General features: G+C 38.6%; 3 protein-coding genes across 3 annotated transcripts in view; all 3 read left to right on the forward strand.

Annotated features, from left to right (window-relative positions):
* The window catches only part of LOC139949512 (uncharacterized), a 287,926-nt gene that overhangs the window by 191,804 nt on the left and 81,888 nt on the right, over positions 1-14,234 (forward strand). The window lies entirely within an intron of this gene.
* On the forward strand, positions 1,424-8,820 carry LOC139949821 (uncharacterized). Its single transcript, XM_071948362.1, has 2 exons — positions 1,424-1,624; positions 5,571-8,820. Exon 2 carries the CDS (start codon positions 5,598-5,600, stop codon positions 7,395-7,397), a length of 1,800 nt encoding a protein of 599 aa, XP_071804463.1. The 5' UTR covers positions 1,424-1,624; positions 5,571-5,597; the 3' UTR covers positions 7,398-8,820.
* LOC139949909 (uncharacterized) lies at positions 10,797-13,809 on the forward strand. The gene is made up of 2 exons (XM_071948479.1): positions 10,797-10,914; positions 11,871-13,809. Exon 2 carries the CDS (start codon positions 11,902-11,904, stop codon positions 13,750-13,752), a length of 1,851 nt encoding a protein of 616 aa, XP_071804580.1. The 5' UTR covers positions 10,797-10,914; positions 11,871-11,901; the 3' UTR covers positions 13,753-13,809.

Here is a 14,234-nt window from a genome sequence, read left to right on the forward strand (position 1 = left end):
TTTTGGGAAAGCTCATAAATATGATTACTATGCAGAAATCCCAGTAAAGTATTTTTTTAAACAAGTGCTACGTTTGCATGGGTCTAAGCTAAGGATGTGGGCTAGGGTGAGAGTTTGGGGTTAGAACTTTGGAAAAACAAAAAGGATTTTATAATAATTTCCATGTCCCATACTGGGGCAATCGCAAGTTTTTATTAGTCATTGAAGCAATGAGTCTCCAGAGAGGTGATGGAAATTCACACACAATGAATTGTGGAAAAAGTGGTTCACTTTTTGCGGGGGTTAGGAACCTTCCAGTACGTAGGATGGAAACCAACTGATGCATTCACGACATATGCAATTGTACATTAATAACAATTAAGACACTGGAATTTAAGATGCCATATGCACCCTCTATAATCCCCTTTACATATATAGCCTTTCCACATGGAACGTCCTTTTTTAGTGGTTGCATCTCAACTTTTTGTAATGTTCAGCAGCTGTTTTCTGTTACCGATAATTTTTCTTTTTTCATTTACTCATCAATGGACTCCTCTCCCACTTTGTCAGTCGTAGATTGATTAAGATAAATCCCAAAAGGACCACTAAACCTTTCATGGAATGGAGCTCCAAGAGATCACAGTGCCATCCATCTTGTGAACAACCAACATGCAGACTCTATTATCATGAAGTGTGAAGCTGCTGGCTGCCCCATATCCACTGGTTCATCCAAAGCAAGTTCAATTGCTGCAATGGACAAATAAAGAAGAAGAAGACAACATTAATTTTAACTTTTGCAAAGGTGAAGAACTACGTGTGTAACGATAGATGAGCCTATAATAAGCACAACATGTCGATCAGAACACTTTCACTCTTGCTTTGCTAAGAACAACTTGCATCAACCTGGCCCACTATTCCAAAGTCAAAGGTCAACCATTCTACAACTTAAAGTCTACAAACAGTTAGGCCTACTGTAAAATGTTTTTTTAAATCATCTTTAGACAAAAATACCAAAAACATGGAGTTCTACTGTGGAGTTCTTCTAGTGAAACTGTAGGGCTAGGTCTAGCCAAGGGTGAGAGTTAACTTTAGTCTGGGGCCTAAGGTTAGGGTTTAAAGGGCTGGGTCTAAAGTTGTTGTGATTCCGAAAAAATTGGGGATACAAATTAGGGTAATCAGTTTGTCACATCAATTAAGGCCTATTTAGGTTTGTTGGTTGTCCGTTGTTAAAAATTCTTCCCACTGAGGGAACTCCGCAAGCTCCCACAGTAGAATACACATAAATTCCAAGCTGGCAACACCTAATCTCTTTCACAATACAAACATACACAGTCCCAGTTTTATATGAACCGGTCAGAGGTTAAGGTTGTTGTCAAGTCAGTATTAGTATCTGTACAGGAAATTGTAAAACATCACATACATGTAGCACAGCATTCAACAAAAAGGCTATATAGGAAATCCCACATATGAGAAGTCCATACATGGTAGGGCTTGGTGTGGCATCGTTGAATGATATACAGAAAGCAACCATTTAATGTATTGTGCCAACATCTAACGGATCAATGTTGGAATTTACTCTTCAACTACAACATTTGATGTTTTATGCCAGTTGATGTTTCAAGCTATGTTCTTTCATTAAAAACCAGTAAGTTATAAATGTGTTGTGTTTTGTCAAAAACAGGGTTTACATTCTAAAATAAGGGTCGTATTTTAAAACGCTTCAGGGATTTTCTTACAGCAATAACTTAGTTGGTATGAACAACCACATTAAAAACAATGGCCTGTTGCGTTATAAAACAAGACATATTACGAGTGTACCGCATCTTAGATGATAAATTGTACACAATGTACATGTACAAAAAGGACATTAAACCATGAGATAGTGTATATTGCTTTAAATGAATACAGAGACGATGTATTATTGATTTACAATGGTAACCAAAACATAGCTTTGATGGATTTTACGTTTTGGAGTATTAGTTTAGAGAGCTGCACAATGTCGTTTTCAAGTACATGATAAAGTCCGAAGGGGATTCGTACATGACAATTATTGTGTATGAAAATGTATTGTCCAAACTATTGTGTATCAACACAATATACTATCATACACAATAAGTCCAGAGTCAACGTGTATACTTGAGTACATAATGCAGGGTAGTTATAATGTACGTAAATGAAAGTTGTCATGTACGTACATAATTTATATAGGATTAAAACAATCAAATGGTTACAAACAAAAATGCCAACTGTTTACTTTGCTTTTAATGAAAACTTGAAACATTTTTATTTATATTTTTTTATGTTTAATTTTTTTATATAGCAACATCGGATCCCATCAGTTACCATTTTATTTTCAAATATGATCTCAAAAAAGGATAAAATTAACAATTCTGAACTCATCAGTCTTGGAATTCTGGACACAAGAATATTTAAATGTCGCTTCAAATTCCTCCATCAGTTATAAATATGAAAATAGTTGTCTTCATCAAATATGTCCGACTTTTAAAAGGACCTTTATACCCTGGACATGTCTGCGTTGTTTAAATGGAGAGAAGTCCAACCTATAGCCTCATCAATAGGCAGAAAATGCTGCTCAGCAAATTTACTGGCTTAGCAAAAGAAGAGTTGGGCATGTGTTGTAACAGTATAAACTTAGGAGTGAATGTTGACAGTTAACCAGTTTCTGCTAAGTAGGGTTTTTCAGTGCTCAGTGAGATTTTGTGTTTATGAGGCTCTTTGTATTGGGATTAGTACAAGATCTGCTAAGCAATAAATACTGTTCAGCCGATGCTGCTCAGTCATTGCCACTCAGCCAATGCCACTCAGCAAACTTCTTTGCTGAGAAAAAAATTACACCAGTAGAGCACCTGTGGCAACAAAGCTTAATGAACTGTTGGCTGGTAAACATTTCTGCTAAGCAGGATTTTCCTGCCTTTAGCAAAATTATATGTTTAAAGGTTTTAAGAAATTGGGCCTTAGGCTACACAGGATGGCCACCATGTCTAAGATGGCCGCCATACCGTATTTGAAGATTGTTTTATGGTTATATGAGTATGTTCTGTATTTCCTCGAATTCTGTGTGTGTTTCTGTTTCCATTTCGATACATTGTTATTCTTTCCAAAGAGTAATTCTTGCTTTTGCTCCAAAGTTATTCTGTGTGTGTGGCATCACATCCTGGTGCAAAGAACAGTGGCATGCAAACAAATGTGAAGTAACAAGTTTTTCATTATGCGTTGTGATAGGCCTACATGTAAGAAAGATGATGAAATTGCTCAATAAAAATGAAGGATAACTTTGAAATAGCTATCAATAATATGTAAATTGATTTCAATTATTATTATTTTTTTTAATAACAAATAACATAAAAATGGTGCGGCCGCCAAAATCAAGGAGGGTGGGGACGAGCAACATGTTATTTATTTTACTTGGCCTAACAGCTACCAGTTAAACCAAAATGTTTGTCCTCTGCTCATTTTGACAAATGGATTGCCCAAATCTCCCTTCAAATATAAACACCTCCTCACTGGTGTTAATTTCCAAAGGTTCCAGTATCAACCTTGAACAATGTCCCTACAACTCTTGGTTAAGAGAACTATTTTTCAGGGCATACATGTAGGTCATCCAAAAACAACCCCAGTCAACAACCCCAAGCTACAATCCTGGTCAAAATGCTTGGGCCACCCACTCACAAGAGCCAGGAAAGCAAACATTAAAAGTTTTTTTTGACCGTGTGGATGGGGGGGGGGGGGCAAACGAGATATGGCTGGGATTGTCTGAAATTTGTCAGTGTGAATAAAAAAAAATCTAATAAAGGGGGCTTTAAAAAAAAAGAATGAATATACACAGACAGTTAATAAGGGAATGAAGGGGTAGCGCAAAGTTCTTTAACAGCCGTTTTAAGCCAGCAGGGTCGGCGGCCTTGTCGGCTCAGGCCTTTATCGCACGGCAACGACCCTGCAAGGTTTTAAACGGACGTTTAAGAACGGGCCACTACTCTTTATTTCCATTTATAACTGCCCTTTTATTAAAAAAAATAAAAAAAATACAGTTACAGACACTTTAACAATTGAAAATTCGAGGTTTTAAATATTTTTTTCCAAAACTTTGTGAAGCATCTGTTCAATGCGCGTGGGTTGTGTGTACGGGCACACGCTTAGATTACGCACTGTTACTATAGCTAATGAATCGCGATCCGCATGAAATCTCCGCCACGCGGAAGCCAGCTTGTTATAAACAGCTTCAGCTGGTCATTATCAAAGGTTTAAACACCCCCACGTGACGCGCCCTCCACCAATAGGAGTAGAGAAACTGGGGTATTTATGAATGGTCATTCATAAATACCCCAGACATTTCCGCTATTCCTATTGGTGGAGAGGGCATCACATGGGGGGTGTTTAAATTGCTGGAAAAAACTTAGCTGTGGCTGTTTAAACCGGCTGCTTTTGCATGTTCGGCGCACAAGCTCATGTACACCAATTTACACACGCGAAACGCAAATTATAGCTTTGAGAACCAGCACTGACTATGAATGTGCACAAACAGTGAATGTTCAAAGGGGGCAAGGGACCATAGTAAGCCCAAGGAAATATGGCCAGGATTGTAGGTCAAACTTGTCAATATTTTACACTGTACTCTTACATAGCTCTCAAATCTGTCTATTAACAGTATAGGATTATTTAGGGCCTATGAAATACTCATACGGCAGTTGTTTTGTTTTTTATCTACTTGGGGGGGGGGGGGTTAGTACGCCCTTCATTGAATGAAACAAAGTAGTAACTCTCTTCCAGGGCTGTATGCTTCGTTTTTGAAAGGGCAAGGGCACCAAGGCATTTTCTCTTTGGCAAAGGGCACCCTATGAGGATATTGTAAATTTCTACTGTAACATTTCAAGGGCACCAAGGCAATGACAAGGGGCAACGAAGGCAATCGGCAACGAAGGCAATCGCCTCCGTTGCCTCCGTGAAGTATCAGGCCTGCTCTTCATTTAAACAAAAACAAGATATTTTCATGGATCATTTTGAGAACTGTGATTTATTTTGGTGACTGCCATCAAGTTGGCTCAGTGGTTTCTTTCGCTGTCTTTCACCCTTCTGTGGACCCTGGTTCAATGATCGCCCAAAGCCTTGCATGTGAATGGGTTTTCAGTCCCTACCTCATTGCATGGGTTTTCCCTGATTGGGGTTTCCCTCCCACTTCTCCACTTTTACATACCTGCTAAAGTATTGCAACCTGCAAAAGAGGCATCAAGTCTTATACTTCTTTGATCTTGTGATATGTCTGTAACTGTATCTACATGCAGTTTAGTATGACCGTGTAAATTATCTACTTGATTGGTCATCATAGAACGTAGAACAAAAATCAAGACCTGTTATGAAATCAGTCAATTTAAAAATCCTTAACTTTATGCCAAGGATTGTAATGTATGCAAGAAATCAATTTTTGCACTGATGAGGAAAGTGATGGAATATGTAGAAGGATCTCATCCACCAGAAAAAATCTGTACAGCATTTTGAGATTTGTTTATGTAAGGTGCTTTATCAAAAATAATCATTATTATCTGATTGAGTCAATTTCCTGTTTTACTTCACAGATCATCATTTAAGTAACTTCCAACAAAATGGCATCCAATATAACAGTTCAATCAGTGCTAGCAGAGATAAGTCAAGATCATCTTGAATGCCCAATTTGCAGTGGACGCTTCAAGCAACCCAAACTACTGGTGTGTTCTCATTCATTTTGTCTTGAATGCCTTCAACAACTCAGACAGACTAGTCCAGTTACTACAAGGCTTTCATGTCCAGTGTGTAGACAGGAAACTCTAATAAATGAGAATGGCATTGATGATCTCAAAACAAACTTAACAGTCCTTTCATTGATAGAAGCTATTGAAACAAAGGAAACCCGACTGAAACAGCAGCAACAAAAACAAGTACCCAGTCTGGAGTTTGTTTCCAAGTGTAGCAAGCATACTGGCAAGGATCTTATCATGTATTGTGAAACCTGCAAGAAACTGATATGTACAACTTGCATTGCTAAAGACCACAAAATGCACCCTGCAATAGAACTAAATGAAGCTTCAGACATTAGTAAACAACATGCCACAGAACTTCTAGCAGAAGTAAGACAGAGAATCAGAACCTACAACATTGCCATTCAAAAAATAGACATGTCCCGTAAGAAACTAGACTCCATGTTTGCTGCAACAAAAGAGAAAATCTCCAAGAAGGCTGATGAGGAGATTGCCAAGGTGGCTACCAGGATCAGAGAGGAGAAGCAGAAACTGATGCAAGAGGCAGAACAGATTTATAAAGACAGAGTCAAGACAATGCAAACTGCACGAGCTACAAACAGCAACGAGATAAACAAAGCAGAGCACAAGCAGGATGAAGTAAATCAACTCATGGATCAACGGATCAAGATTGTACATCACATAGAACAACTCTTACAAGACCTCAAAGAATACAGAGAGAAGAAAGCAACAAAAGTACCTGATGGGTTGACTTATATGGACTTTAAAGAAGACCAGAATTCACTAGGGAGACTGGTACTGAAAGATGAACAACAGGTAGAATCAGCAACTTCTGCTCAGGCTAGAAAGCCAACATTTCAATTCATGAAACACTTAAAAAAAGATAAATGGACATTAAAAACAGAAATAAATAAATACAAGAACATGAATCAACAGATGGTGGAGATTCGTGCAGAGGATGTTGCTGCATACTCTAATAGTGATATTGTTGCTCTAGATCAATACACACGTAGCTTGATTACAATACCAGCAGAGAGCAATCCTCAATCTACTGTCAATCCACAAGAACTTACAATCCAAGGTCTTACCACACCAAGCAGAGTGACTGTAAATAAGAATGATGAGCTCATTGTTCTAGATGATGAAACAGTCAAGATCTTCAGCAGGAATTATCAGCTCCTCCATCAGTTCAATCCAGGCAGTGAACCATCATGTATTGCAGTGGACGACAACAATCTGATAGCAGTGGGTTCTCGTACCAAGGCAGATCTCTCTCTACTAAAACCAGATGGATCCCTCATCAGAAGACTGCCTGCTCCAGGGATTGGTGGATACTTGACTACCCACAAACAACAACTCATTTACACCAACTGGAGGGACGAAAAGTTAGTATCAGTAACCTGCAATGGTGGAATGGTATTCTCAGTAGATATCAATCAGTGTGGGTGGCCTCAGGGTGTGTGTTGTGACAAGGATGGTAGCATCTATGTTGCTGTACGGAGAGGACAATACTCATCACCAGGTGAGATCCATCATTACAGTCCTGATGGCAAGTACATTGGATGTATCATCAAGGATTGTGATTATCCCTATGGTATCACATTTACACCAGCTGGTGATCTGGTTGTGGCTACAGACAATTCAATTCAAATCTATCAGCATGAGTAGAGACATCAACAAACATTATGCTGGACCACAATAACATTCGAGCTGAGATAAACATTTCGGCAACACCAAAATTAATTTCTTGACTAAAATATCATATCACAAACATCAAACATGGATCTCATAAACATGAACACTCATTGAAATGAAATGTTCAAAGGTTACATGGATCTCATTGACAGGAACACTCATTGAAATGAAATGTTCAAAGGTTTGATTGAAATCTTCTTGTATATATCTACATATTTAAATTGGATCAAATGGAATGTTCAAGAGCTTCAATTTTAAATTTAATACATGCAATTACAAATAATTGTAGACTATACATTTACTGTAACTGCATAAAAAAAGCAGATTTGTGTAGTTTTCAACAAAATGTCTCTGCAAAATTATCAACGAAACAGTGACTTTGTTACCAAAAGAGTAACAGAGTGACCTAATTGACTTAGTTGTTGTTAATAATAATAAAAATAATAATAATAACCATATTTATAGAGCGCCTTTTCCAAAGGAAATTATTACCAATTTGTCTCCAGTAACCATAGATTTATATGGTAATTATATTTAACACTTTTTACTTTGGAATACATGTCCGGGCAATGGTGTTTGAAGCTTTGCATGGTGTGGAGAATAAGAGTAACCATAAATATATGAATAGTAAACTTAAGGGTAATCTCTTTTAAAGAAGTGGTGACTCTGAAAAGAGTTGGTTTGGTTTCTACACGTTTCAAACACTATTCGCTGCTCGTCTTCAGGAGAAACATTCTTCATTCTCATGAAGACGAGCAGAGTATACTGTTTGAAATGTCAAGACCAAACCAGCTCTTTTCAGAGCCACCACTCCTTTAAAAGAGATTTTACTCATGGTTGTACCCGCAAGTTTACTATTCATATTTATATTTATAGTTATTCTTATGTCTAGGCAATATAGCTTTGCAGCTTTAATTTGATGTCAACTTCGTAACAGGTCAAATTTTTAGTGTTGAGTGCAACCCTGGAGAAAGTCATCCCATGCATGTGACTCTTGTTACTGTTGTTAGTCACAGCAGCCTTAACCAAATTGCATGTTATTGCAGTTTGTTTATCTATGATTTATTCCACCCTCATTTCATCACCCTGGTGTTCTCTAAAACTAGTTTAGGATCAAGATTGTTTGCCTGAGCTAGAGAATCTCTGTTGCTACTCTTTAATACATGTTGGACTACACCGAATTTCATGCAGTCTTATTAAGTTGGTATATGTTTTTCTTCAACAACTTTTTTCTTCTGAATATTATGTACATGGCACACAATCTTTGGTTCAAGTAACAAGAACTAGTCATTAGTTGGTTTCCTTTTTTTGCTTTTCCATATTTAAAGTAATTCTTAATTTGTATGCTATCATTCCAAGTTATAACAAACAAAGAGTGAACATTGAAATAAATACTATAATACAAATCACTGTTTTGTTTAATCGCTCCTTGTCACTGGGTGAGCTCATTAGTCTACATGTAGTCGTTAAGATCTACTCTAGAATGAGGAAGGTGGACTACCATATCAAATGCCTCAGTATTTCAATATGATTCAAACTTGCTCCTTGACACCGGGTAAGCTCATTGGCCTAGCAGTTAAGATCTACTCTAGAATGAGGAAGGTGGACTACCATCTCAACTGCCTCAGTATTTCAATATGATTCAAACTTGCTCCTTGTCACTGGGTGAGCTCATTGGCTTAGCAGTTAAGATCTACTCTAGAACGAGGAAGGTGGACACCCATCCAAACTGCCTCAGTATTTTAATATGATTCAAAATTGCTCCTTGTCACTGGGTGAGCTCATTGGCCTGGCAGTTAAGATCTACTCTAGAATGAGGAAGGTGGACTACCATCCCAACAGCCTCAGTATTTCAATATGATTCAAACTTGCTCCTTTTCACTGGGTGAGCTCATTGGCCTAGCAGTTAAGATCTACTCTAGAATGAGGAAGGTGGACATCCGTCTCATCTGCCTCAGTATTTCAATATGATTCAAAATTGCTCCTTGTCACTGGGTGAGCTCATTGGCCGAGCAGTTATAATCTACTCTAGAATGAGGAAGGTGGAATACCATCTCAACTGCCTCAGTATTTCAATATGATTCAAACTTGCTCCTTGTCACTGGGTGAGCTCATTGGCCAAGCAGTTAGGATCTACTCTAGAATGAGGAAGGTGGAATACCATCTCAACAGCCTCAGTATTTCAATATGATTCAAACTTGCTTCTTATCACTGGGTGAGCTCATTGGCCGAGCAGTTAAGATCTACTCTAGAATGAGGAAGGTGGACTACCATATCAAATGCCTCAGTATTTCAATATGATTCAAACTTGCTTCTTGTCACTGGGTGAGCTCATTGGCCAAGCAGTTAAGATCTACTCTAGAATGAGCAAAATGTCACTTGGCAGTGGATTTGTCTGCACTCCTTTTTCTTGACTCTAGGCACACCACATGGTTCCTCTCATCTCATACCTGATTTCTTTGGTCTAGTTCATGCTCCAGGTATGACATCATCTGTTTCAGCTTTAGACTCCCACACTCCTCATCCTCAAGACACTGAACTAAAATTGAGTTCTCCTTCTGTAAAGAATAAAGATGGGAAAGAGTAAGATGAGGTGAAAGTGAAATCTTGTAGAATTCCAACCAAGGATGATCCTTACACCATGTTTAGAATCTCATTCATGAGAACCATCTTCTATCTGAGGTTAATTTTTCTCCCCCCTTGGACTCTGAAAGCAGAAAGTATACAACGCTTATCACACATCAATGAGAGGGTCAAACTCTAGAATAAGGAAAATGGTCTACTACTTCAACTGCCTCAGTATTTCAATATGATTCAAACCAACAGCCAACATTGAGTTCATGCTCCAGGCGCACAATATAGTAGTACTGGTAGTACAAATCTAGTACATCATTGGTTCCATCCCAACTTTAGAATCAACCCAACTATAGTTGGGACAGTCCCAACTTGAGCTGTCCCAACTTGAGTATAACTTGGTTTGCCTGATTGCATGAAAGAAACTGTGCATAATGCACCCGTCACAAGTTGGACCAGTCCCAACTATAGTTGGGATGATTCTTAAGTTGGGACAGAACCTACACGCAATGCGCAATGTACAGCCAATGAGGTGATTCTACAATAACAAAACCAAACCCCATACACCCACTCATTTCATAAGCATAGAACCAGCCAGTGTAAATACATGTAAGACCTTAGTGACCTGAACACAACATTACAATATTGATATTTATCATAAGAATACCCTGCCTAGTTTGAATCTGAAAAGCTGACTCAAAGTTATCCATGCATACTACACTTCGTTCACACAACACAAAGACTTAAATATAGAATTTGGTATTTCCACATTTTGCAATGTTCACAGTCAGACTTATAGCAGTACCAGGTAGGGAGTGTCACTGTGCAATAGTCCAACGGATCATTGCTTAAATATCCTACTCATCTAACAGATTGGATGCTGTGTTTCAAGCCATCTTCTTCTGCCACAATTCAAGTAAGTTGATTAAGATAAGTCAAAGGTAATCAGTAATGATTTTTTTGAGGAATAAGGAACTTGGTTTAATTTACAAATCCAGTCTTTTGGCATACACTGTATAAGCTGCAAGGTGTATATGGCTCAGAACACCATAATCAGCAAAGCAGCAAAGAAGAGTGTGGATGTTAACCTATAAGCCACATTAGGATAGTATTCAAAGTGGTACTAAACGATGCCTGTATGTATTTATAAATCCCTACCGTCTTGTCTCACTTTTTACCCAAAATATTTAATGTAATAATAAAAACATTGCAATCATTGATTGCACTATTCGTCTTGAAAATCTCACACCCTGCCAGACGTGTGAACATTTGGCACACACCCAATACATTTGTTTGTACCGGTAGAGTCACACAAATTAGTTGATAGTACGTCTCAGCCACAAAGTATTTTCTACTTCACAAACTACTTAACCAATCTTTAGGGGAAAGATAAGATTAGATGTATACAATTTGTAATATTGTTTTGATTTAAGTCATTCATCCAGAGCCAGTGTCATACTTCAGAGTTATATTCTTTTATGCCTGTCATCAGTGACAAGATTTTAAAATACAAGTTTCATGCCACTACATCCATTGCAATAAGAGGTTATGGATGTCAAGGGGCAACATTTGAGACAAGTTCCAATTTGATACATTGTTATAATTAGGAGTTATTACAGGTAAATAAATATGCTTGCCTCTTTGTAAATTTACAAAAAATGCAAACGAAATTTCTGACCTTTGTTAATTTATGGGAAGTAAATGAACAAAGTAACGGAGAAGTATTTTTTGACAAGCATGTCTCATTTTATAACCAGTGATTGTATAAAGTGTTGACTAATGACTAAAGGCAAGTAAGATCATGCACTCAAGCCTTCCACTGATGGTATTATACATTGAACTTAATTAGCTATTTTCTCTTTTAATTCACAGTTTCACGTTCCAGCAAGTCCTTTCAGTCAGAATGGCATCCAATATAACAACTCAGTCAGTGCTAGCAGAGATAAGTCAGGATCATCTTGAATGTCCAATTTGCAGCGGACGCTTCAAGCAACCCAAACTACTGGAGTGTTCTCATTCATTTTGTCTTGAATGCCTTCAACAACTCAGACAGAATAGTCCAAGTACTACAAGGCTTTCATGTCCAGTGTGTAGACAAGAAACTCTAATAAATGAAAATGGCATTGATGGTCTGAAAACAAACTTTCTAGCCCTTTCATTGATCGGATCAATTGAAACACAGGAAACCCGACTGAAACAGCAGCAAGGAAAACAAGTACCCAGTCAGGAGTTTGTTTCCAAATGTAGCAAGCATACTGGCAAGGATCTTATCATGTATTGTGAAACGTGCAAGAAACTGATATGTACAACTTGCATTGCTAAAGACCACAGAATGCACCCTGTAATAGAACTGAATGAAGCTTCAGACAAAAGTAAACAACATGCCACAGAACTTCTAGCAGAAGTAAGACAGAGAATCAAAACCTACAACATTGCCATTCAAGAAATAGACATGTCCCGCAAGACGCTAGACTTAATGTTTGCTACCACCAAAGAGAAAATCTCCAAGAAGGCTGATCAGGAGATTGCTAAGGTGGCTACCAGGATCAGAGAGGAGAAGCAGAAACTGATGCAAGAGGCAGAACAGATTTATAAAGACAGAGTCAAGACAATGCAAACTGCACGAGCTACAAACAGCAAAGAGAAAAACAAAGCAGAGCACAAGCAGGATGAGGTAAATCAACTCATGGATCAACGGATCAAGATTGTACATCACATAGAACAACTCTTACAAGACCTCAAAGAATACAGAGAGATAAAAAAACCAACAAAAGTACCGGATGAGTTGAGCTATATGGACTTTAAAGAAGACCAGAAATCACTAGGGAGACTGGTACTGAAAGATGAACAACAGGTAGAATCAGCAACTTCTGCTCAGGCTAGAAAGCCAACATTTCAATTCGTGAAGCACTTCAAACAATATAAATGGGCATTAAAAACAGAAATAACTAAATACAAGAACATGACACGACAAGTGGATAGTCTTTGTGCACTGGTTGTTGCTGCATACTCTAATAGTGATCTGGTTGCAATACAACTATACAATGGTAGCTTGATTACAATACCAGCAGAGAGCAATCCTCAATCTACTGTCATCCCACATTGTTCTTGTCAAGAACTACCAATCCAAGGTATTACCAGACCAAGCAATATGACTGTGAATGAGAATGATGAGCTCATTGTTCTAGATAATGAAACAGTCAAGATCTTCAGCAGGAATTATCAGCTCCTCCATCAGTTCAATCCAGGCAGTAAACCATCATGTATTGCAGTGGATGACAACAATCTGATAGCAGTGGGTTCTCGTACCAAGGCAGAGATCTCTCTACACAAACCAGATGGATCCCTCATCAGAAGACTGTCAGCTCCATGGATTGGTGGATACTTGACTACCTACAAACAACAACTCATTTACACCAACTGCCGAGACGAAAAGTTTGTATCAGTAACCTACGATGGTGGAATGGTATTCTCAGTAGATATCAATCAGCGTGGGTGGCCTCAGGGTGTGTGTTGTGACAAGGATGGTAGCATCTATGTTGCTGTACGGAGAGGACAATACTCATCTCCAGATGAGATCCAACATTACAGTCCTGATGGCAAGTACATTGGATGTATCATCAAGGATTGTGATTATCCCTATGGTCTCACATTCACACCAGCTGGTGATCTGGTTGTGGCTACATCCAATTCAATTCAAATCTATCAGCATCTATATTATTCTACTTGTCATGCGCATGTACTACGTGTTTGAATACTCGTGTGCGCGCTCAGTAATAGCAAAAATAGCACCTGGCCCATGATGATGACAGTGTTCTTGGCTTTTCTGATGATTACGTCATTATACGAAAAGACCGTCACCAAGGACGCCGTGGTGGTGTTGTTTTGGCAGCAGTTAAGACTTCATTGTCCCCCGTCCGGCTACCCACTCCTGAGCCTCCTGATGACCTTGAACTTGTATGGATCTCCATAAAGCTCGGCTCAGAATGTTTCTTGCTGGGCCTACTCTACAGACCACCATCTTCTTCTGTGGCTTACTGGGCAAAGCTCGGTCAGGCCATGGAAACCCACAACATTGACACATTTGACGGCTGTCTTCTTTTAGGCGATTTCAATGTTGACCTCACCCCTTCGATCACGGGCAACCACCATCGTACTCGACTTCTTGACATCGCCAGTGACTTCAACCGGGAACAGCTCGTCCAGTCATTCACTAGACCATGTCAAAACAATCCT

The sequence above is a fragment of the Asterias amurensis genome, chromosome 17, assembly GCF_032118995.1.
Source record: "Asterias amurensis chromosome 17, ASM3211899v1".
Taxonomy (NCBI): domain Eukaryota; kingdom Metazoa; phylum Echinodermata; class Asteroidea; order Forcipulatida; family Asteriidae; genus Asterias; species Asterias amurensis.